General features: G+C 31.1%; 1 protein-coding gene across 7 annotated transcripts in view; it reads right to left on the bottom strand.

Annotated features, from left to right (window-relative positions):
• Positions 1–9,380: 9,380 nt before the first annotated feature.
• LOC107453173 (histamine H1 receptor-like) overlaps positions 9,381–26,885 on the bottom strand; it is a 420,328-nt gene continuing 402,823 nt past the window's right edge. For all 7 annotated transcript variants that reach the window (XM_071184615.1, XM_043047827.2, XM_071184617.1 and 4 more), the window contains 2 exons: positions 21,336–21,439; positions 9,381–11,448 (listed from right to left, as the gene is read on the bottom strand). In XM_071184615.1, coding sequence (XP_071040716.1) covers positions 10,974–11,448; positions 21,336–21,439 — 579 coding nt within the window. In that variant the 3' untranslated portion in view covers positions 9,381–10,973. The remainder of the gene's footprint in view (positions 11,449–21,335; positions 21,440–26,885) is intronic.

The raw sequence follows: 26,885 nt of genomic DNA, 5'->3' as shown, positions 1-26,885 counted from the left end.
TTTGTTTTTTGTAGTTCAGGAGATAGTTTATTCCATACAAAATTTAAGACATCGTTGTCTTTAAACATTTTCAAAATTGCAAACCACCACTTTTCCAATTGTATTCTTATTAGAATTTCTTTTTTTCTAATATGGTTTCGGCACGTATAACAACCAGGAAATGTATTATGCATTTTTCTGAAAGTATCATAAAAGCAAGCGGCATTGAAAAATGCAATAAAATTTTCTATGCACCATTCTGTGTTTAGATTGCATGATTTTTATTTCACATTTTTTTTCGTTTCTAAATCAAAAGCAGCTTAAAAAAATATTTTTTCTCTAAGAAAAAATACCTATTCNTTCTGATGATTCTTTCATGGTGTTGCATTTTCTACAAACAGCAGTTTATATATATCATGAGAATGTCGATTTTCACTGGTGAATGTCAACAATCACATAGTCGCTTTGGAGAATGTCCGAAATATTTGTCATATCTTATTCGATATTAATTTTTTCGTTCGATATATTAATATCTGCTGAGGATAGATTAGGAGAAAAATCAGTGATCGGAGTACCGGGCAAATGCATACCGGGCAGTGGCACACGACCTTAAGAAAACATTGATGTAGGGCATACCGGGCAAATGTGTACCAGGCAGTGGCACTTATCTGGATCTAGTATATATTTCGGACCTTTACCAAAGCGACTATGTGACTGTCAACATTCACTGGAAGAAGTCAATAATCACCACTTTTTGTCATTCACAATAACATATGCATGTGAGCTTCGTTTAAGATTTCTTTATTGTTCGTGTTTATACAGTAATTACTATCTTAAAAATGTATGAGATAAATGAAATGCTAAATAAATTTTTAAGGGGTCGGGATAGCCTGGTTGGTAGGGCACTGGGACCATGTTCAAGAGGTCGTGAGTTCCATCCTTGCCCACCGAAGACTCTCCGTGTAGTAAATGGTGACTGATGCACGTTGAATCTGATCGAGTCTCAAAGTCCTCCATGCTCCCATAACAAATCATACTTCTGGGGGTACCGATCCAGGAGTTTCATTGTCTTCTGGGTTGGTTCGAAATGAAGAGGCAACGGAGTTGAAAATTGGTAGTCATAAACCCAAAATTGGATCGGCTGTTTAACGACGGTTGTAAAAAATAAATAAATTTCCTTTTAAAAGTAATGTTAAAACGAAATAATTACGTTCATTGTTATTTTGATTGGTAATAAGTAGAAATTAAATGAGTGATATGATAAATAAAAACAATGACATCATCACCCACCGCCCACCTGAAGTCATTAATCTCCCTAAATTGCAAAATGCTGCATTTTTTTCATTTAGATTAGAATGATTTGGAATTTTACTCAAATTAATTAATGAGACATCAGGCCAATATCTTTACTTGTAACTGAATACTACTTGATTGGGAATGTTACCGGATCGTAGTGACACGATATCTACGCGACAATTATTGAAAGCCATAAGCATGTAAATAGGTGGATTCGCATTATAATCGCGATATTAATATTGCACGTCTGAGCAGCCCGGAAGTCACGCAAAGTCTCTTCGGTTTCTGATGAAACACGGGATCCCAAATCTAATTAGTCAAATCGCAAGACAGTTACGAGAAGTTTTGATTGGTTATCTGAATTGACCGCAGAGAAGGAATCTTAATATGAAAGGAAAGTCTATTGTTTTCTAAAAGAAGCAGACAATTTAGCAATCAAACTAATATTCGTTGGGAGATCTTAGGGTATGGTTAAATTCAGAAATGGGTTTATTTTGTAAGTAGAATAGTAGGAGAAATAATTGATCTCGGCTGAGGTAAGCATCGGATAAAGAATTTAGTTTTTAAGGAAATTACTTGCTGACAGTATATATACATATTTTCCTTTCTAAATTTGTCCTTTCAATAATCATCAGAAGCAACGAACAATATTTTTAACGAATACGAAAAAATTAGTTGTTTTACGATTCCAACTCATATTATAACTGCAAAAACGAATATGAGAATGTTTGTACGAACAGACCCATTATTCCAATAAATTATCGTTTTATTCTCTATCCAAACTATTAAGATTTATAAGATATATCTTTTATGAGTTTTTTTTTCCGTCTGCTAGAATATTCTAGGATATATTGCTATTTTTCTGTATAAAGAGTTTCTGTTGTATCTGAAAAATAATCGATCATTTTTTTTTCTTTCTTGGGGCCCCTCATCCCAATATATTTATTTTTTTCTCATTAGTATACTTAATATTTCCTTCCCATATCCGAGAAATATTCGGACGCAACTTTATTATATTCAGGCTTCTATAGCTAATAGCCATTAGAATATAAAAAAAACAACCTTTTATCGAGGTTGTTTTGCTCAAAGTTTGATATTTTCTTTGTGAGTCTAATACTCAAATACTGGAAGAAAATCATAAAAAAATATTGCAAGGTTTTTCTTGTTTAGAAGAATAAAAATAAACTTGAACTAATTTTTTCATAAATATTCGAAAGATCAAGAGGCAAATAAATTTGGCCACAAAATAGTTTTCAAAGGTTCCATCAACACTGCCCATTTAAACACATATTTCAAAGCACTACTACTTCTAAGCCAAATCAAGTATTTGAGTATTTTATTATTGAAGTACAATAATAATTTGACTCATAATACAAACAATAATTTGACTCGTTAGAAACTTTCACGCTAAAAAATCAATTCATTCTGTAATTTAACAGTGATAACTATAAACTCGTGCAAAACATGTCATTATTGAAACACCACAGTGCGACTAATAATTTGGTATAATCATTATAATATACGAATATAATAATATATAATAATATAATATAATTCATGTGAATAATTCATGTGAATATAATTCATGTGAAGAATAAATTTCTGAAATTTAAAACTTTTGTGAGATCCCTTTCCGAAAAAAAAAATATTTAAAGTTTTAACAGAAATTTTTTAACATCCTTTTCAAGAACTTATTCATCAGTATTTAAATGTTACTTATTTTAATTTTTTTTATAAAACTGTGAAACATTTATTTTTAAAATTTTTTTCTCTATTTTTCTATTTTATACTTTTTTAAAACATCAATTTTAAAAATAAAACTACAAAATGATGTTGCCGCGAATGACCAAAATCAGGAGAATGTCGACTCTCACAGGTGAATTACGCGTCTGAAACCGGTTTGCAGTTGTTTACGTTCGTGTATCAAAGGGTTAACATTGTCATGCAATACGTTAAAAATAAATACAAATAGGAAGTATATAAAAAATCTCTTGAATTAAAACCCATTACATGGATGCTTAAATGTAAAAGTATTGCCTATAGAATCGCGCAAAACATGTCATTATTGAAACACTAAAGTGCATCTAATAACTTGATCTAATTATTAAAATATACTAATATAATATCTGATATAATCATTATTCTATATTTATCTAATTTATCTTCGAATTTACATTGTCTATCGTCTCATTTAACCCATTGATACAGTAAAGTAAACAAGTGCAAACAGTCGGTGTAAAAACACTAAAGCTGTATAGAGTATCACCTGATAATTAAGATTTTACATAGAATCTTAGAGTGCGTCGAATAATATGGCCACGGACTGTACTATGCTTGGCCTAGGTAACCCTTCTCTTTTTTTTGTCATCAAAAGATTTAAAATTATAGGAATTTTGTTAAGATACAGAGGAAGTTTCTACGTATCTAGCTAAAAAAATGCATATAAAACTATTTAAAAAAAAAGAACTGTAGTAAAAACATATAAGGAAGCATATGTATTTAATTTAAATAGCAAATTCTTACGGAAAAAAAAATATTTCCGAGTGAGATTAAAGTTTGAAAACGATTGTGTAATCCTATGTCTAGACAAGAATTTCAATCGCCTGACATCTAATTTAATAGTGAAAGTACTTGCCATTTTATAATGTTCCTAATGAAAATTTAGAAGTGATATTTTTCTTCAAACTCTTACGAAGTAAATTAATGTTTTTATTCTTTGGAACCTTTGTATTTTAAATCAATTTAAATTTATTAATTAACTTCAGAGTAACCATTCTTTAACACTGTAGTAATTAATATTTATAGTTCGGAGTGGTTTGGTAGTAAAAATATATTCCCACGAGTTTGAATTAACGGGCAACATCACAATTAAGTTTTCAAAAATGAAAAGAAAAATGCATTTTTCGGATGGTTAATTCTTTCAAGATTATTGTACAAAAATATTGCATTGAATACTGTAAAAATTTTAAAGTTACAGCATAATTAACGAGCACGCGTTGTGATACATTTTAACAAACGAATTGGTGCTTTCATGTGAATCGATTACTGAAATGGCTCACTAAAACCAAAAGACTTTAGTTAAAACTCTATCATTATAACTATTTTATTGAAATATTTTGTTTAAATTATGTAGGAAATTATCTTCTATATTATATAAAACGCTAATACGTACGTAGGTATCAATAAAACTGATGATATTTCTTTTCCCGCGCTGGCAACAGTTTTCATTTTTAATTGATTGGATTCGGCGCGCAAGAACACGTAGTGAGCAACCAGATACCAATAACCAGAGTGAGCATTATCAGGTTGTTCAATTCAGATTCATGCACTAAAAACATGACACTATTTAATTTAAACTCAATTAGGAATTAATTCATTAATTGAAGTGAGAATGCTTTAAAAGGCCGCTGTTGAATTGATATTTTTCTACTGGGAGCTACCTAAACGTCTAAAAAACGTTTAAGTGTTTGTATTGAATGCATTGAATTTTTTTATATTTCGCGTTTATTTATGCATTGAATTTTCACGCTTTAAAATGCAGAATATTAGTGAAGCAATATTTGATAATTTATTTTGCTAATATGTTTCTTATTTAGCTAATGTTTTGATTTTTTCACCATGTACAATCTAAATAGCTAATATACTTTTTTAAAAGCCAATAAGAACATTGGTAGAATTCTTCTACATAAGTACAATACTATGTCTTTGATGATAAAATACTATGTCTTTGATGATAATATCTAACGTCTTTGTGCTAGAACATTGTGTTCATTGGCGAGCGAGAGCAGCGAGCCATGGTTCACGGCGTGAACCACATAGGATTGCGTAGCAATTCTCGGGGGTTGGCGAGCGTTAGCGAGCAGGGGGCGGAGCCTCCTAGTTTTGTTTAAATTATGTAGGAAATTATATATAGGAATTATATTAATGGTACTTTTAAAATAAATAGTTAATAGTCAACTTATTTAGCTGTAATTTTTAATGAAGATTGCGAAGGTATATTAACAGTTTTTCAACAATTAGAAATACGTGTACAGTCCGTGGCCAAATTATTAGACCCACTATAAGATTCTATGTGAAATGTTAATTATCAGGTGACAGCTTTATTGCTTACACTCGGATGAAACCGGTTTACATTTGCTTAGGCTCCTGTATCAATGGGTTAACATCGTAACGCAATGCGTTAAAGATAAATACAAATAGGAAGTATATGAGAAATCTCTTGAATAAAAACCCATTACATGTATGATTAAATATAAAAGTGTCGCCTATAAACTCGTGCAAATCATGCCATTATTCAAACGCTACAGTGCGTCTCATAATTTGATAATTATTATAATATACTAATACATATAATACCTGATATAATAAATATTCTATATTAATATAATATATCGTCTCTTTTATCCAACTGTCAAATTTATATTATCTATGGTCTCATTTAACCCATTGATAGACTAACGTAAACAAGTGCAAACAGTGACGTATAAAACAATAATGCTGTAAAGAGTATCACCTGATAATTAAGATTTTACACAGAATAATATAGTGCGTCTAATAATTTGGTCAGGTACTGTACTATTGTGGGGTATTTCTATTTCAGCCGGCATCTCCTTCCGGGACACAATAAATCCCCGTCCGACAAAATTAAACTCGGTAACCTTTAAAGATTAATAATTCGTTCTTTTCCATTAATCGAAGAAATGTTCAAAAATAGTCTCGAAGAACAAAAAAAAATAAAATAAATAAAGCGTGTTCTGTTGTGGAGGGACCCACTGAAATACTGTTACCATTAAAAAAGGGGGGTCCTACTGAAATAGTGTCACGTGAAGAAATGTGTAACCTCTCCCGTGATGAGGCTGATCACGAACATTCCAGAGACATGAAAAACGTTCCAATATTTTAACAAGTCTATATTGATTTCTTCTAGTTAATCGATTTTTCTATCACTCTGCATTAAAGAAAATGCACTCCATTAATCTCTTGTTTATGGAGCAAAACTTATTAATTCAGTTTAAAAAATACATATACTTATGGAAAAGTATTTCTTAAATTTTTTGTTTTGTTTCTTATAGACGTAATATTCACAAAAAATCTTCAGTCAAAGGGGATTCTAATGGGTGGTAGATTGACAAGTTTATTCGTGAAACAGATTCTTCTTTTATTATTTTTTATTCCTTGACAGTTTTTTCAAAATATCTCTGAGTCAAATTAGATCTTTTTTTTTTCAATTTTAAATATTAAAATTTTTAAATCAAAATATGCTTACTTAAATTGCACTAAAAATCTGTAAATCTAACATCAAATGTTATTTTACTCTGCCTTTTAGTTGACCGGAATCACATATACATTCCTTGGCCAATTTATTAGACCCACTATAAGATTCTGTGAAACTATCAGGTGATACTATACAGCTTTACTGTTTTTACTCGGTGTTTTTATGCAAAATCATTTTTTGATCCGCTTGTAGTGTCTACCACTACAAAATTCCTATTCTACTTTGCTAGTATATAAGGCATATTAACTCTATGATGGGATACCTTTTCATAGATGAAAGTTGACACTGTCGATAACTACTATCCCCACATTGGTGACCCGGACGTGATGGAAAAACGCCTACCTTGGCAGCAACGCCCACTTCGATGAATGGTCCACATTGAACAGTTGCCACTGCGACATTATCCACTTGCTACTTGTGACTGCGACATTATCCACCGTTGCGGTGTTGCTACTCAGTCTCAATCACACATAGCGTCGTCCTGTATACACTCGACTGCTAACACAAGAGTGACCATGACCGTGAACTTAATACAGCTCTCACGATAAGCACTCAAAAAGTTCGGTGATTTTAATACAACTCTCCCGGCTTCTCGCAGATCAGCAATAAATCAACTGGTGGTATCCGTTCTTCAAATCCTATCTCATATAAAATTCTGGTGGGGGAGTACTGTAGTGTGTCTACCACTACTAAAATATAATTCCAATTCACTAGTATATAAGACATGTTAATCCGATTTTATGATGAGGTATTTTTTCGTAGATGAAGGTTGACATTGTCGATAAGTACTATCCCCACACGCTTAACCCTAGAGGACGGACGGGCATCATGTTTTGACCCCATACCTTCTGTAATTTCCGATTCCTAAAAAACTAGATACCTGCTCATCCCGTTTCAATTAGTAGCTGAGTTTTTCATTCTTATCTGCCTTTTGTGAATAACTCCAAGGTATTTCCGGCTTTTTCCTCCCCTAATAGACGTTTTATCAGTCACTGGGGTCATAGAATAGGTTTCTTCTACAAATTATTCTACTTTTCGTGGCTACCGAATACCGTGCGTTATTTTTCGTTTTCAATTAATTTAATTTCTACTTGTATGTTCATGAAAGTTTTGCTGTAATTAGTACAAGAATTGCTAGAAGGACTTGGTATGTCACCTATTAATGGCCAATGCCAGCGAATGTGCGGTAAAATGGCGACGAAGAACTTTCAAAAGTTTTTTTCGAAACTATCAAGGTTTTTTTTTGAAATTCTCAGCATACATTTAGATTGTTAAAAACAACTTATAAAAAAAATTTCGAAAAAAATTTTATTAAATTTAAAAAATTAAAATTTCGAATTTTTAATGTTTTTTTTTAATATTATTTCTCGCATCTAAAATTTTGTTAAAATGACAAAATTCTTTTAAAATATTACTTTATATTAGATAATATAAAAAAAAATTGTTGGGAGTACTTTTTGTATTATAGAAACAAATAACAGTAAAAAACCACCATTTTTGGAAAGAAATCATCATACCATTATAAAGTATGATGTATAAAAATAATACTATTTACTTAATTCAAAAAAACTTTTCCAACAAAATGTTAATAATATTCATAAATATATTTCATCATTTTCCCCCGGTTAATAGAATAAAATTTCATTTCGCTGGAGCAGTTTGAAATTTGTAAATTTGTCAAAAAAGACATTATGAGAAAAATGACTAATACTACTTTTTCATTGTAAATTTTACTTATTTACTCGCCATTCAAGAAATTTATTAATAGTAATTCAAGAAATTTAATCCAAAATATGAAAAGTAAAAAAAATGAAAAATTCTTGGCAAATTTTTGCTTTTTTGAAAGTCCCTTGTCACCTCAATCTCCGTTTGAATCATGAACCACAAGTTAAATGAAACACTATTTTACTTTTAAGATCAGTTGAATAAAAATCTTCTCGGAAGAAAGTTCTGCTCGAAAAATCGCAGACTACTTGAATTAACGATCTGTGTCCATTTTTTTTAAAGAACATAAAATTTCTGTGTGTAACAATTGTCTAATAAGATATGAAAAACAAAATATAAATATATATTCAATATATATTAACGCAATCGTATCGAGCGTAATATAATTTAAAATTAATTATCAGAGTACTAAATATTATGTTTTTTTAAATTTCGTAGCAAAATAAATTTTAAAAATCTTTAAACAGTTAAGGAATAAATATTTAACGTCTAAGACTCAAAAGTATTATATTTTTAATAAAAATTATAACGTTTTTAGCGCAGTATTAATTAATTTAATTAGGGGGCACTTCCATGACCCCCTAGCGTCTTAACGCTCGTTCAGGTAGGGTCGTGTTAAAAAAGAAATACGCAAAAAATAAAGCGCTAACATTTAAGACTATCAAACTTTTGACCATTTTCCTGATCAAATTTTAGGGACAATCTTTCCCAGATTGCAACACCCCTCATACTTTGAGGGGCATCATTATTCAACTAAAAAAGGGTATGTTGATTTAGCGAAAATATGTTTTGTGTCTGATTTCGTCCCGTAAAATATGCTCTGTACTAATTGGTTAGCATATTGATAAGGCCCTTAAATCATTCAGATCGAGTCTCTAAGTTCTTAGGCACGTGAAAATCTAATTAAATCAAAAGTCATTCAAAGTGTTCCATTTTAGAAATGCACTAAGTCTCTCACTACGAAGCGCTACTTCCATTACAAGGCCTGTATATTTTAGCTTTATTTCGCATTTTTATGTTGTTAGAATTAATTTTAAGAATACATCTGAGTGTACAGATAAGTACAGATGGAAGAATTACTTAATATATATAAAATGAGGAACAATTTATTGCTAAAAAAGATTTTATTACGTGATAACAACAATGACTTTTTTTTTAAATATTACAATAATTTAATATATATTTAAAAACACATGAGCTCATGTAAACAGTCTGGAAAGGTAAACACGTTTTAATGATTCTATTAGTTGGAAGTTGTTGAGAATTTGAGTAAATCACATAAAATATTTTCTATAAGGGATAAGATGGGATTTTATTGAAGGCAACATTACTCTTGTAAGAGAACACAGGGTGTTCGTAAAACACAGAATTTCTCTGTCTTGTAAAAAAATTTATTTTAATTATACATCCTATATTTTTGTAGATTTTGTCTAATATGTAGGTAGCTTGTACATATACTCTTTTTAAATATAATAAGCCTCTAAAGATAATGTGATTTTCCGGCACTCCACATTTTCCACCTCCATTGCCATGGTATCCATAAATCTTGCTTTTTCTCTACGATTCCCACTTCCTACTGAAACGTATTGAAAAAAGTATAATGAATCTGCTTTCTCCTGTACCCCAAAATTATGAAATCACTTCGAATTGTTTTCCCCGTTTAATAAAGAATTATTTTCAAAGTTTTCACTAAGTTTACCCGTGATATTGATCCCTAGAACCATAATAGGGTGCAAATTTGCTGCAACTTTCTTATGGTGCAAAATTTAACAATTATCTTTTGAGTTGAAACCAATTATAATTTTGAGTTACCAATAAATTATCTTTTGAGTTGTAGCCAATTATCCTTGCAATCTTTCTTAAGAAATACGTTATATCATATTAAGGTTTTGGCAAATTTAAACGGCATTATGGTTCAAAACGCAGTACAAATAAAAAGTCTAATAGTGTACCATTTATTGTTTGTGGACAATTTGGCATGTTAGAGATGACAAAATTTGTGATAATAATCCTAAAAATATATAATCATTGAACACCCTGTACATATATTTCGTGGCATTCTAACTTGGAAAATGCAACGCTTGCACGATTTAAATAACCACGGATCAATAATTTTTAAAGTTTCTTTTTCCCCAAGACTATAGTGTACAGTTCCTTTCCATATTATTAGACGCACTCTAAGATTCCATGTAAAATTATAATTATCAGGTGATACTCTATACAGCTGTATTGTTTATACTCGGATAAAACCGATTTGCATTTTTTTGCGCTCCCGTATCAATGGGTTAACATTGTAATGCAATACGTTACAAATAAATACTAATCTGAAGTATATAAAAAATCTCCTGAATTACATGTTTGGTTAAATATAAAATTATTGCATAAAATTCGTGCAAAACACGTTAAAACACTATAGTGCACTCTAATCATTTGGTCTGATTATTATAATATAATAATTATTCTATATGTATATAATATATCGTCTCATGCATCCTATCGTCCAATTTATATTATATATCGTATCATTTAACCCATTGATACACAAACGTAAACAAGTGCAAACAGTCGCTTAAAAACAATACAGCTGTATAGAGTATCACCTGATAATTAAGATTTTACATAGAATCTTAGAGTGCATCCAATCATTTGTCCAAGGACTGTATATTGTGCACAATTAAATACTAATCGACAGTATTTCTCAAGCAAAAGGATTGTTTTCAGATGCAAAATCATTATTACGTCTTCGGCTTTTTCTTTTCCATCCTGTTGAAAAACGGGAACCGATTTTCCAGAATGCCCGCTTGAAGCTCGCATTGCACAAGGCATAAATCACAGGATTGACAGTTGAGTTGAAATAACCCAGCCATATGGCTGCCGTGTGGACACCGGGGCCGAGGCATTTCTCGCACGCGGCAGTCACAACGAAAAGTATCATGTAAGGCAACCAACACAGTACAAATGCGCCGATGATGACGCCCAACTGCCTGGCAGCTTTTGTCTCTTGCCGGAGGCTGGCAACGCTGCGCCTCGAAGAAGGTCTCCTCAGAACACCTCTGGTAGCTCCGCAAAGAATACGAAAGCTGGAACTTCGACTGGGTGGGGCGTTGTTCTGTAGTTGGGGGACTTGCAAATGGATATCTTTTGCGCCGTTTGTTGGAGTTGTCAGTTGGATGCTAAAATAATAAAAAGAAAATAAGATGAGTCATTTTTTTTTCTTTTCCAAAAAACATAATAGTTTCAAAATAGAAACTGAAGTTGTTTCACTATTTAAGGTAAAACGTGTGATCAGAATCCAATTCCGTAGCAAAACACTGTAACTATAATACATTTTCAAAGTAAAACCTGTAGCCATTTTATAACTTTACAGAAATTTACAGTTTCAAGGTTGTTGTTGTTGGCTATTGTGACGCTTATCGTCACTTAATTCAGAATCACAATAAAACATTTAAAATAGATTTAACGTAAATTGCAAAATAATTGATTAGATTTAAAATACTGTGGAAACTTCCATTAATACATAGAACTTAAGCAAATACAAATAAACACTCCTGATTAAAGTTAAGAAATACGTGTCGAAAAGGGTTAATCACAAGTCTATAGTCCAAGTTTGATCTCTTATGTGACCTTTCCAGAATTTAGCAATAGTTCTATCGAGCAAAAAGTTTAGTATAAAAGATCCAAAAAAAGACAACAAAAAGAGCAGTAGTAGAGAGAGTAGAACCGAGTCATTAGAGGTTCACCAATTTCCACTATGAACCATTCATTCATCCACAGATCGGTCCCGCAGTGGACTGATCGTTAAGACACGGTTCCCAGCAGATCACCGAAGTCAAGTATCACTGGCTACGGTCAGTGTGCGGGTGGGTGACCCACTTGGTTCAGCCTGCGTAGGGACCAAGGGTGTGCGGTATGGGCCCTTGTTAAACTTTTCTACCGTAAAGTGCTCGACCTCGGGTGCAAGTCTTAGGGCTACCGAAGCGGGGGTGCCATCTCCTCTGCAGAGGATCAAAATTGTGATGGCATGTCTTCGGATCATCCTCAGGGATGTTTCCCAGACCGTCGCCACTGTGCAGATCTAGTGCGACGTAAATGAACAACAACAACAACAATCATCCAGATCGTAATTTCGACCTGAATCAGAGAACGTTATATATATATATATATATATATATATATATATATATATATATATATATATATATATATATATATATATATATATATATATATATATATATATATATATATATATATATATATATATATATATATATATATATATATATATATATATATATATATATATATATATATATATATATATATATATATATATATATATATATATATATATATATATATATATATATATATATATATATATATATATATATATATATATATATATATATATATATATATATATATATATATATATATATATATATATATATATATATATATATATATATATATATATATATATATATATATATATATATATATATATATATATATATATATATATATATATATATATATATATATATATATATATATATATATATATATATATATATATATATATATATATATATATATATATATATATATATATATATATATATATATATATATATATATATATATATATATATATATATATATATATATATATATATATATATATATATATATATATATATATATATATATATATATATATATATATATATATATATATATATATATATATATATATATATATATATATATATATATATATATATATATATATATATATATATATATATATATATATATATATATATATATATATATATATATATATATATATATATATATATATATATATATATATATATATATATATATATATATATATATATATATATATATATATATATATATATATATATATATATATATATATATATATATATATATATATATATATATATATATATATATATATATATATATATATATATATATATATATATATATATATATATATATATATATATATATATATATATATATATATATATATATATATATATATATATATATATATATATATATATATATATATATATATATATATATATATATATATATATATATATATATATATATATATATATATATATATATATATATATATATATATATATATATATATATATATATATATATATATATATATATATATATATATATATATATATATATATATATATATATATATATATATATATATATATATATATATATATATATATATATATATATATATATATATATATATATANTATATACACAGTCCAGTCACATTAATGTGACCACTACCTACTTTCGACGTCAACGTGAAATAACCAATCACAGAAGGCAGGTGGCAGCACATTACAGTGGATTGTATATATAGGATATCCTAAGGCATCTGAAAGCATTTCAATCGTTGGCGTAATGCAGAAACATAGCGATTTATCCGACGTCCAAAAGGGCATGATTATTGGCTTTCGGGTCAAGGGTGGAAGTATTTCGGAAACGGCTGATTTTGTGAACTATTCGCGTGCCGCCTTGATAAAAGTATACCGTGCATGGCAAAATGTCACTATACAAGACAAGCGGCGTGGCACATGTGGTGTACCACGGGCCATAGATGACAGTGGCGAACGAAGGCTACAGAGATGCGTTCAGGTGAATAGACTTGCAACTGTTGAGCAACTGACCACCCAGATGAATAAAGGGGCTACCAAGAGTGTATCCGCAACCACTGTTCAGCGAACGTTGCTGCGCATGGGCCTCCGCAGCAGACGCCTGGTTAATGCACCTATGCTGACTGCTGTTCATCGGCGACGAATGCTGGAATTTGCACGCCAGTACTGCAACTGGACGACCACAGAGTGGCAACAGGTGGCTTTTTCTGATGAATCACGTTTTATGCTCCATCGCACAGATGGACGTTGGCTTATACGGCGTGAAACGTCTGAAAGCAAACATCCTGCAACAATTGCAGGAAGGCTGCAGGCTGGAGGAGAGAGCATTATGGTTTGGGGAATGTTTTCCTGGTATTCACTGGGTGCACTCATCATTGTGGAAGGCACGATGAATCAGCACAAGTACGCATCTGTCCTTGCGGACCATGTCCTCCCCTACATGCGAATGATTTTTCCTCAGAATGATGGCATCTACCAGCAGGACAATGCGAGGTGTCATACAGCTCGCAGTGTATGTGCGTGGTTCGAAGAGCACCAGGATAAATTTACCGTACTCCCCTGGCCAGCAAACTCACCGGATTTAAACCCAGTCGAGAATCTGTGGGACCACCTCGATCGGGTTGTTCGCGCCATGGATCCTCAACCGCGTAATCTAGCGCAGCTGGCCACGGCACTGGAGTCGGCATGGCTCAATATCCTAGTGAACACCTTCAGAAACCTATTCGACTCTCTTCCTGCACGTCTCGCAGCGGTTCGCTCTGCCAAAGGTGGTTATTCTGGATTTTGACAGGTGGTCACATTAATGTGACTGGACTGTATATGTATATATAATATAAAAATCTACTCTTAAGTGACATAGTTTTTTAATTTTTGATTTTATTTTAATCTTCGAAATTAGTTTCAATTAGGGTAAATACGAATAGCGACATCTTAAAATCCAAATAACTACAGTTAACAGCTTATACTATGCTAAAAACAACTTATACTATGCTAAAACAAACTTATACTGCAATGCTGTATCAGTTGCATTTACAAGTACCCGACTATTCTAATATTTAACTGTAAGTCATAGATGCTACTCATATTTGAAGCTACAGTAGCAGTTTCATTTTTCAAGAAAAGAGTTCTATAGATGTAGCTTCTGAATACAATTTATTTATTATTGTTCTTTTGTTCTTTTTTATTTCTCTCTTCTTTTGGACTGAACAAACAAATCTATCTATATGCACTCATAAATTCGAAAAAAGGAAACAATTTTCACTGAACTCTACATATGAAATCTCTATATAATGGTGATTTCGTCTCATTTCGCATCTTATATAGGCAAGATTAATTTCTTCCTGAAATAATGATTTCTGAATTAAGAAGTGTGAAGGGATACATTTTAATTGGAACAGTATAATATTCTTAATTTACAGTACACTAAAAGTACTATTATTAAATAAATAGGAAGATTGTTTTTACAAAAAAAAAGAATAAATCTTTCTTTTAGATCCATTAATTGCACTTATTAATCCACTCACGCGCGGAATGAGTTTTCTTTCCTCGCAAAGATCCATCCTAACACATTAATGGGAAATTATGTCCTTTCCCCCAAATAGCAGTTCTTTCAGATGCAATATAGTGAGGAAGGTGTTATCCGTGTAAATAGATAAGTATCTCGTGTAATGAGACGCCGGTTAATTGAATCCCTTAAAGGATTGAGTGATAGCCTCTTTTCGGCCTGTCAGCACCTCGGAATCCCAAGCAGGCCATTATTAATTCCTTCACCGTCGGAGCACTGCAAATAGCTGATTTGTCTTATATAAGCTTTAATGAATACCGAGACATTCGAATAACTCTTCATTTTTAATTAAATATCAAAGGACGCTATTTACGTTCCGATTGAGTTTAATTTGTATAAAAGAGAAGCGATTGTCATTTGATTTTTCTAGTCAGGCAGTGATACTGAAAGAAGTACATTTTGTGCATTTTACTACTATTCACCTTTTTTATACTAAGGGGACCGGAAAGTAATATCGTCTCGGTCCATTAAATATTCGTTAGTCTGGAAAACAAATGCACTTTTTTCTATTAATTTCCGTTCATTTTCTATCCATTTTCATTCGTTTTCTATCCATTTCCATTCATTTTCGATCCATTTTCATTCATTTTCGACCCATTCCCATTCATTTTCTATCCATTTTCATTCATTTTCGACCCATTTCCATTCGTTTTCGATCCATTTCCATTCATTTTCGATCCATTTCCATTCATTTACGATCCATTTCCATTCATTTACGATCCATTTTCATTCATTTTCGATCCATTTTCATTCATTTTCTATCCGGCATTGAAAGGTTGTTGCTAACGCGGTTGAATACATTATAGATTAAAAAGTTATTGTGAATGATTTATTGTGAATGAGCAAAATTGGTGGTTGTTGACAATCACATAGTCGCTTTGGTAAATGCTCGAAATATATACGGGGTCAATTTAAGTACCACTGTCCGGTATACATTTGCCCGGTATACCCTACACTGATGTTTTTTTAAAGTTAAGTGCCACTGCCCGGTTTGCATTTAATCTGCACTCCGAACACTGATGTTTCTCTTAATCTATCCTCAGCAGATATTAATATATCGAATAAATATAATAATATCAATGAATAAATTAATATTAAATCTGATATAACAATTATTTTGGACATTCACCAAAGCGACTATCTGATTGTTGACATTCACCGGCGAATGTCGACATTCTCCTGATTTAGGTCAGTTACGGTAACATATCTATCCTCCGATAGAGCTGGGTTGTCTCAGCCTTTCATCCCTTTAGTGGGTCCATAAAATCAGTACCAAAAGTATCCTTCAGGACTAAACACAAAGGGTTTCGCGTTCTGTTGACCTTCTAACTCTTGCACCACAGAGACAAAAGTCAAGAGAACAGCAGGTGTTGGTCCTCGATTTGGCTGTCACCTCACTGAATTTAGTTTAGTTTAGTTAATATATAAAATTATACAGATTCAACCTCGCACATTTTATTTTAATCGAAATTAACGTACCCAAAAATGCTTGATCAATTTCTCTGCAAATGACAGCTTAAATCCTGACGGTTTCTTCTACGATTATTACTAGGGATTGAAAGTCTCGCTTTAATTTATTACAACGTTAATAAATCATTATTTCAAAAGTCTTCTGGTATCTTAGATTCTATTTTATAACCGTCGTTGAACAGCAGACCCAATTTTTGGGTTTACGACAACTGATGTTCATTTCCAAAGCCTTGTCATCTTGAACCCAATCCAGAAGACAAGGGAACTACTGGATCAAGTATTGGGAGAAATTGGTCTTCGCGGAGGACTTCCTGATGGAACTAATCCGCATTTGCGTTACATGGAGAGGAAGACCACGAGAACCTCCTACGGTTGGCCTTACGGCAAGGGAACTCTAACCCATGGTCCGTTTACCACTGAGAATATTTCAAGCCAGCACTGTGATCGGTGCAAACCGGATGTGGAATTCGTGTCGTCCAGCCATCGCCGGGATCGAACCCGGTTCACCTCATTGAAAGACGAACTCTCTATCCCCCTAGCCATCGCGGCTCTGGCATCTTAGATTGGCTAAAGTTAAGAAGCTTGAAAAACCGTCTTTGTGATATAAATTTATTTATTTGTTTTTTTCTTCCTGACTAGAGAATTCCGCCTATGCTCGTTTGTGCCTAATCCCGACTCAATACCTCAGCTTTTAAGATTTATTTAAATATATTAGGAAATTCCCGTAAGAGCCTTTCTACCTTCTTAGCACAGGAGAATTAGGCTAAAAATAATTGTTGCCTGGAACTATTTCCCACAAAGACTGGGCTTGAATTTTTTATCTTATTGCTTGCATCGTTTTGAGATACTAAAAGCTTAGAAAAATTTAACCTAGAGCCCCTGAATTAGACATTCCTATTATAGTAGCCTTAATTTAACCTTGCAAAATGCATTTTAGGTGGTGTTTTTTTTTCTAAAAATGGCCAACATATTTAGAAAAACAATGCAAACTTAAAAAAAAGAATTAATAACTAAAATCTGCAATTTTATGCTGGAAAATATATAACGGTTTTTTGAAGTAAAATGTTTCCGTGTATGAGTAGGCGGCAAACTGTATAAGTGGTCAAAACGTGTTCTATTGAACTTAAATAGGTGAAAAATTTTGAAAAATTGTTCAAAGAATTTAAAAATGTCAAATACTTGCATACAGTCCCTAGTCAAATGATTAGACGCACTCTAAGATTCTATGTAAAATCTTAATTATCAGGTGATACTCTATACAGCTTTATTGTTTTTACACAGACTGTTTGCACTTGTTTACGTTCCTGTATTAATTTGTTAACATAGTAATGGAATACGTTAAAAATAAATACAAATAGGAAGTATAAAAAAAATCTAAATAAAAGCCTATTACATGTATGTTTAAGAATGAAAGTATTGCTTATAAACTAGTGTAAAGCATGCCATTATTAATTAACACTACAGCATGCTAATAATTTGTTCTAATAATTATAATATACTAATATAATACCAGATATAATAAATATTATATAGTTATATAATATATCGTCTGCTTTATCCAATCGTCGAATATATATTATATATCATCTCATTTAACCCATTGATACACTAACGTAAACAAGTGCAAACAGTCACATAAAAACAATAAAGCTGTATAGAGTATCACCTGATAATTAAGATTTTACGTAGAATCTTAGAGTGGGTCTATTAATTTGGTGGGACTGTGCAAAATAAAAGTATTTACTTTGATAAACTTTTACATTACATAAAAAAAATTAATGAAAGGAAGAAACACAAACTTGTAAGTTGAGTACGCCGAATCTAATTTGAAATTTAAACAGAGCAAAGTATAAAATTGCACAGTATAAAAAAAAGGAAAATATTTCTACCACCAATATCTTTTGCTAATCTGAATAACACTGCGGAAAAATTAACATCAAAACTAACATGATTTAACTCAGAAATCTGTGTTCGCATCATGAAAATTTTCATATCAGTATGTTTCTCATTTTTTTTAATGAGCAAATTTAACATTTTTTTCATTTATTAGTTTCGCCAAGAGGTTTCCCTCTCATGCTGGAGTTTTTAGTGCCTAGTTACGACAAAAATTTCCAGTTAGATAGACGAGTTAATTATTTCCTATTATTATTTTCAATTTAATTTATGAAGTTCTTTGTAATCGTTTGGCTACCTGTTTTATTTAGTTCGATTAAATGTTAATTCTTTAAGGATGTTTTGGATGACAAAAGTGTATTTTGTAAAGTAAACTAAGATTAATTTTAAATATTTTAATTTCTCACAATTGTTTTTTGTTCGTATATTTATCTCAATGTTAAGCTTATTAGCATGCACTATTAATTCCTTTTAAACTAATGGAAGAATAAATACGGAAAAGTGTTCGGCAAGTCGATTTTTTTCCTTCGTCTGTTTACAATAGATTTTATTGTAATAATATAAATATGAATATGGATAAATATACGAAGGGGAAAAAAGCAGTTTGTACGTATAATAGAACTAAATTTAAAAAAACAATTGGGTATAATATGAAAAAAACACAACTACTTCGATTTAGTAGGAACAACATATGACGCAATGCTAAACGAATGGAATTTAGTTGTTGTTTATTTAGTTATTGTTATTAGTAGTTGTTGTTATTTGTTTTAGTTGTTGTTGTTTATTTAATTGTATTTAGTTTCAATTACTTTTGTTTATAATGCAATAAAATCTGGCGAGCAGCTATTTAAACGATCGAACACTTCGTTTGTTTATTTGTGGCTTGAAGTTAGGCTCGCAGAAAATGCCGTTCATGGGTTAAATTTAGTAGGAACAACACAACCTGTGACGTAGGCTATATTATACCCAATTGGAGTTGATAAAAAATATGACTCAGAATTATATTGTTAAATTTTCTTGATTTAAAAATTATAAACTGGCCATTACGTTAAATAACATGCTAAAAAACACTTGTTGTTTAATATACTAAAAATAGTTAAAATAAAATAATAAATGTCAGCAATGAGAAAATAAGAGCCCCAGTAGAGAGAAAAAAAACTTAATTCTATTTAAAAAAAGGGATGCAAATAACACAAAATTACGTTGACGAAGATCAGCTATTAAAGAAACTTGGTCAGAAAGCTTAAAAACTTTCTATATGAATGAATAATCATTAATGTAGACATTTTAATTATAATGCTAAAAAAACTTAAAAGAAAGCAAACTACATGGTTATGTTATCTTACATTTAAAAAAGTAAATTATGATTTTTTTTAAAATTTCGGGAAATAAGTAAATTTTCTCCAAACAAGAAAAAAAACCAAAATCATGAATTTAAAACCTTTTAAAATGCCTCGAAAATTAGAAAACGATACAAGATATTTTTTGTAATAATAGTACGCTGCTGTAAAAATTTAAAGTATTACTGCGATTAGTTTTCCTATAATATTAAAAAATATAATAATCCCTAAGCTTTTAATTTGATTTCTTAGGGATATTTTTTAAAAATTTCTAAGCACACTCATTAAGGACTATCATATGGAAACAGCCCGTAGTTTTTATCCTTTTGTAACTAAATATTTTATTAAAAATCTAAAGCCAGCATTAAATTAGTTGTTTGCATCTAATTATTTTCGTCTTTGATCTTATTGGTGTCTGAGGAAAGTTTACTTTAATAATTTTACTCATTTTTGTGGTTTCGTGTGCAATTGTTACAGACGCATAAACAAGTATAGTTCGTTCATCAGGAGTTGGTACTTGGCTCCACCACCTGGAACGAAGAGTTCATTTCAGCGCAGGAGTAAGAGGAGAAACATCTCCGCGTTCGAAATTGAGACAACCCTTAATGCGCGCCAAACGCATATGGTGAATACTTTTTCAGCCACATACTTTATCATCTGCTGTTTTACCTTTCGTTACTCTAGCTTATTACATATATTTTAAATTTAAAAAAATGCTGTTTTCCCAGCAAAATGTCTCATAAAGGACGAACTATTCACTCAAAAGAGAGAAATATCATAAAAAATGGAGCGAAATATTATCAAATTTATGAAACATTTAATGTTAATAAAAATGCATATAAAGTTTGAGAAATAAATATTTTGGTCATACGATCGCCAAATAGCAACCTTGTTAAGGATTTTTCACATTCTTCTTCCAAATATAGCGAAATAGTGTCGTCGGATACCACGTGATGAAGGTGGAGCCAAGTGCCAACTCCTGGTGAACGAACTATACGTGGTATTTTAACATGATTTTTAAATCACTTTCTTGAGTAAATCTTACTTACCCAGAGTTTTTACATTTTCTTGACACTCTGATCTTTTTCACTTTTGTTCCATTTTCTTGACTTCCACTCGAAGAATCTTCCTCTGATGGAGTCTTCTGCATCATCTGTAAAAAATGTATTGGGTGTCAATATTTTTTATAATTATAGTCATTACATGAAGTCATATGAAGCTTTATTAAATCTAGGTTTCTTTCTAGAAAAAAACAAAGTTCTTAATCTACAAAACTCTTGTCCGGCCAGTCTTGACGTACGCTTCTGAAGCTTGGACATTGACAGAACAGGAGGAAAATTGTATCGCGCTATTTAAGAGAAAGATTTTTCGGAGTATACTTGGTGGTGTAAATGAAACCAACAACCGAGATTTAACTTTGAACTGTACAAGATTTATAAGCAACCCGATATTATTAAATACATAAAAATATACGGAATGAATTGGAGGGCCCACGTGATCGAATGAGTGATCGTGATTCAAACTGGAACAAGAAAGCGTGGAAGGCCGCGGTTGAGATGAGCTGACTAGGTGGAGTCTTATTTTCTTGCAATTAAATTAAAATAATTGGAGATCAAAGATAAATCGGAAGTCACTATGGAGAAATCTTCAGAGGAAGGCATTGGCTCATATTGGGCTGTCTGGCCAACTATGATGATGAGGAGTCATTACATAAAAGTAATAATTGACATTCAAAAGATAACTTCAAACATCTATATACAAATCAATTTTAGTCTAGAACATGCAGAATTCAAAAATTGAAGAGAATGGATTTTCGTCATCTCAAGATGTTTTCATTGATGATACTGTAGACGCAAAGTGAGGGAGATACTGTAGACTCAAGGGGGAAAACTGTAGAATCAAAGTGAGTGAACGTGACTATTCAGCAAGAAAAAAGAGGATTCAAAAAGGTAGACTTGGTGACGATGCATGGAAGCACGTCAGAATAATGGGCAAGAGAGGTAAAAGCAACTTCAGGGAGAACCCTGGTTGATGTAAGCAGGGCGCTTCACACGCAATGTAGCAACCTCATCAAGATCCAAAGATTCCCTCCCCCCAAGCAGAAGGCCGCAAAGAATTTAGTGAATCCTTAAATTACGACGACTAATTCTTAATCCAATCCAGAAGATGAGGGAACTCCTGGATCAAGTATTGGGAGAAATTTGCCTTAGTGGCCGACTTTTGATGGATCTAACCAGCATTTGTGTTACATGGAGAGGAAGACCACGAGAATCTCCTTTGACGTCAAAGGCACTCTAACCCATGATTCATTTACCACTGAAGATATTTCACGTCAGCACTGTGGCTGGTGCAAACCGTTCGAATTCGTATCGTTCCACCATCGCTGGGATTCGAACCCGGTTCACCTCATTGGAAATCGAACGCTCTATCCCCTAAGCCATCACGGCTCGTGTAGGAGATGCTATCTGATTATCGTATCTTTAGAAGTTTCCAAAACTTTTCAAGCATTAAAATTTCAGTTAATAATGACGTCTCGTCACAGTGTTGAGATTTTCACTGGTAAAGACCCGTAAAGTTCTACGAGCACGTGATCATGAAGTTATCCGAAAGATGAGAAAAGTTTATCAAACAAAATAGTTCTCTTGGGTTTTTTTTTTGGGGGGGGGGGTTTACTTCGTTGCAAGAAATTAAAATAACTTTCATGCAAACCCAATACTACACCCAACAATACCAGATCATTGCAAAACAAATTAGTCTGAATTTCTACAATAGTAGAAACAAAAATCTTTTTCTGGATTTTTAAATTATTTCATTGTTTATAATCTTTGAATATATGATTGAAAATTTATTAAATTTAGCAAGAGTATGAAACTGTGTATTGAAAAATTTAAATTTTATCTTTGGTAAGTGGACTACTCCTAAAAAAACTAAAAAAAAAAAAGAGCAATCGAAACGAAGAATATTTAGGATGATCTTAAGTAGGTTTCGTATATATTATCGTTTAACCGCTTCTCTGATTATCCCGAATTAACTCGGGTGCGTATATATTGCAAATATTTATCATCCCGAGTAAACTCGTGCTTAGCAGAATGGGTCGGTGCATTTTGTTTTATCACTTTCTAACTCGAGCGGAAGCAAAAAACATTATCTGATGTGATTGGAAGTTTGCCAAGTTTTATTTTAGAGTTTTGGTGTTGGACTGCACACGTGTTTTGCGCGATTGTATATACGATGGTTTCTGAATTTACATAGCAATAAGAGTTTTACAAATCTCACGTATTCCTTCACTGACGTTTGAAAAGTGTCACTTTGTGTTGTCCCTTGTTGTAAGAACTATCATACAAAAACTCATATTTAACATTTTTCGTTTGCCCGAGATAACTTGGGATAGTAAACTGCTTTTAAAGTAAATGTTTCTTACACATAAAAAAAAATTCAAATTTCAACTTAAAACTTTTACATAATATTTTGTTTTGGTTCCGTGTATTATTAATGAAATAAAGAAAAATATGTAGATATCTCTGTAGAGATCTTTCTCCAAAATAATTGGCAATGGAAGTGGTTAATTTATTTTCTTATCACTTCTCACCAGTTTGAGAATTTTTAAATAGTCTAAAAGCTTGAAAATTATTCAGATAAATTGCTTTTTCACGAAATTGAAAAACGCGACAAGAAGTTTAATAATAAAAAAAAAAAACAAATTTTGCTATTTATTTATACATTAGTTTGAAATTTACTAACACGAAGCTTTCAAGTTCCCATTATATGAATGGCAAATTTAAATTCATGGTATATTTCGGTTTTAAAATTGAAAAGTCCCACTTTAAGATTACTTTTTTACTACCTGGAATTAATAGAGTGCAACATAAAGTGTTTTATGACTTTTTTAAATAATGATAAGCAGAAATTTAAATATGACAGACCATTTCCAAATTATTAGACGCACTCTAAGATTCTATGCAAAATCCTAGTTATCAGGTGATACTGATAATAAGGATTTATTGTTTTTACTCGACTGAAACCGGTTCGCACTAGTTCACGTTCGTGTATCATGTGGTTAAATTCGACGATATCTAATATAAATTCGACGATTGGATACATTAGACGATATACTACATAAATATCGAACATTTATTAAACCAGGTATTATATTTGTCTATCATAATTACTAGACCAAATAATTACACACACTGTAGTGTTTTAATAATGACACGATTTGTACGAGTTTATAGACAATACTTTTATATTTAAACATACATGTCATGGGTTTTTATTCAGGAGATTTTTATATATATTTCCATTTGTATTTATTTTTAACGTATTGCATGACAATGTTAACCCATTGATAGACGAACATGAGCAAATGCAAACCAGTTTCTGTCACCTAAAAACAATAAAGCTGTATGGTATCACCTCATAACTAAGATTTTGCAGAGAATTTTACAGTGCGTCGAATAAATTGGCCGGGGACAATATGAAAAAACACACAATATACAAAAAAACAAACATTGATGGCCAAAGGATAAGATATAAATTCTAGAAAATTTTGCTTATTTTTGGATGAAAATATATTTTGCTTGCCATTTTATACTCCCCGTAACTTTTATTTTACAAATAAACTTTTAATTACAGTATTTAAAAACAGATAAAATCCTTGATGATCATTAATTATGTAATAACTATTAGCAACATAATAGTCTGTGTGCATATTTGAACAAGAGTAATGATGCACATCGTCCCATTAGACTCAACAGCAGAATTTAACATGGACGAACATTATCCTTCGACCCACCAAATTCTAACGGGATCATAAAAGAAGGTTGCTTATTCTCTTTAAGAGAATGATGAATGGTGTGTTAGGAAATCATTAAATCACCTCTTCTGATTAAACTCCATTTCAGCCATCCTATATTTAAAATGCTGGTTACTCTTTAATCATAGTTCATCACGATTATTAATTATGTGCATCGTTTGAATTGATTTTCTGGAATTTTATGATTACTCCCATAGTACTTGTCTTTTTTCATGGCATCGAACGAAAAAAAAAATTCTGCATGTAGAAAAAGCTGCATCTGCTCAGTTGCTACAGTTGACTGGAAAAGCTGTATACAGACTCTGACCATATTACTAGACGCACTCTAAGATTCTATGTAAAATCTTAATTATCAGGTGATACTCTATACAGCTTTATTGTTTTTACGCGTCTGTTTGCACTTGTTTACGTTTTCGTGTATCAATGGGTTAACATTGTCATGCAGTAGGTTAAAAATAAATACAAATAGGAAGTGTATAAAAAATCTCCTGTATAAAAACCCATTACACGTATGTTTAAATATAAAAGTATTCCAGATAAACTCGTGCAAATCATGTCATTATTAAAATTGGTCTAATTATTATAATATGCTAATAGAATACTTGATATAATAAATATTCTATATTTATATAATAGATCATCTAATGTATCCTATCGTCAAATTTATATCATCTATCATCTCATTTAACCCATTGATACACTAACGTAAACAAGTGCAAACAGTCACATAAAAAACAATAAAGCTGTATAGAGTATCACCTGATAATTAAGATTTTACACAGAATCTTAGAGTGCGTCTAATATTTTGGACAGGGACTGTAGAGTAAAAGTCAAAATGGTTAAGTGTTGTTTTGAACTACAACTTTTTTTTGTATTAAGTGCTATTTTGCTTTAACAATCTGACACACGAAACTGTATATTACGAAAAGCAAGAAAAAAATGTACTGCAGGCTACAATATGATAACAGAAATTAATTTCAAGAATTAATTTTAAGTTGGTGGATAGAGGCATAAAATTCAGCATTCTATAAATTGCTAGTAATTGCACAGAAAGTTTAAAACTGTCCTGCAAAATATAAAATAATGACTACTTCGCACAATGCCTAGACATTCTATTGAGTGAGTAACGACAAACCTTCAGGCACTTTCTGCAATGACTAAGCTAAGAATATAATAATCTTAATTTTCATGCTTTGCCTGAAGAGCATTTGTCTTTCTATAATATGTCTAGGCATTCTATACAATGACAGAACAAAGTATTTCATAATTCTCATATTTTATACTCTGCTTCAAAGCACCACTCCATTTATACATTACTGCGCATTTTATAGATTATCAGCATTTCATACAATGAAGGTAACAGATACAACTTATTTCAGAAACAGTAAAAGCTTATTTAGAACGCTGTGGAATCTCAATTAATTATTTTTAGAACTCTGTAAAGTACAGCATTTAGGCTGATTTCCAAAGTTTTATTTTTCTTTTTCTGAGCTTTAATAATAGTATAGACGTAAAAAAAATAATAATAACGACAGTCTTGATTTTCATTACAGATTTAATAGACGGTGTTCCTTTATCTCAATATTTAAAAATAATAATAATTATAACAAAAGTTTTATCTTCAATTTTTTCTGCTCCATCAGTTTTAGTTTTACTTTTTATTAAAGACTTTATTTTTACATATTGAAATCTAGAACAGTTTAGTTATTTCGAAACTAATTACGTAATCAGTGGCGTATATATATATATATATATATATATATATATATAAACTACATGGTTATGT

The sequence above is a fragment of the Parasteatoda tepidariorum genome, chromosome 8 (genome assembly GCF_043381705.1).
Source record: "Parasteatoda tepidariorum isolate YZ-2023 chromosome 8, CAS_Ptep_4.0, whole genome shotgun sequence".
NCBI classification, from domain to species: Eukaryota; Metazoa; Arthropoda; class Arachnida; order Araneae; family Theridiidae; genus Parasteatoda; species Parasteatoda tepidariorum.
The sequence above is the reverse complement of the archived record's forward strand: the minus strand, read 5'-3'. Positions and strand labels throughout refer to the sequence as shown.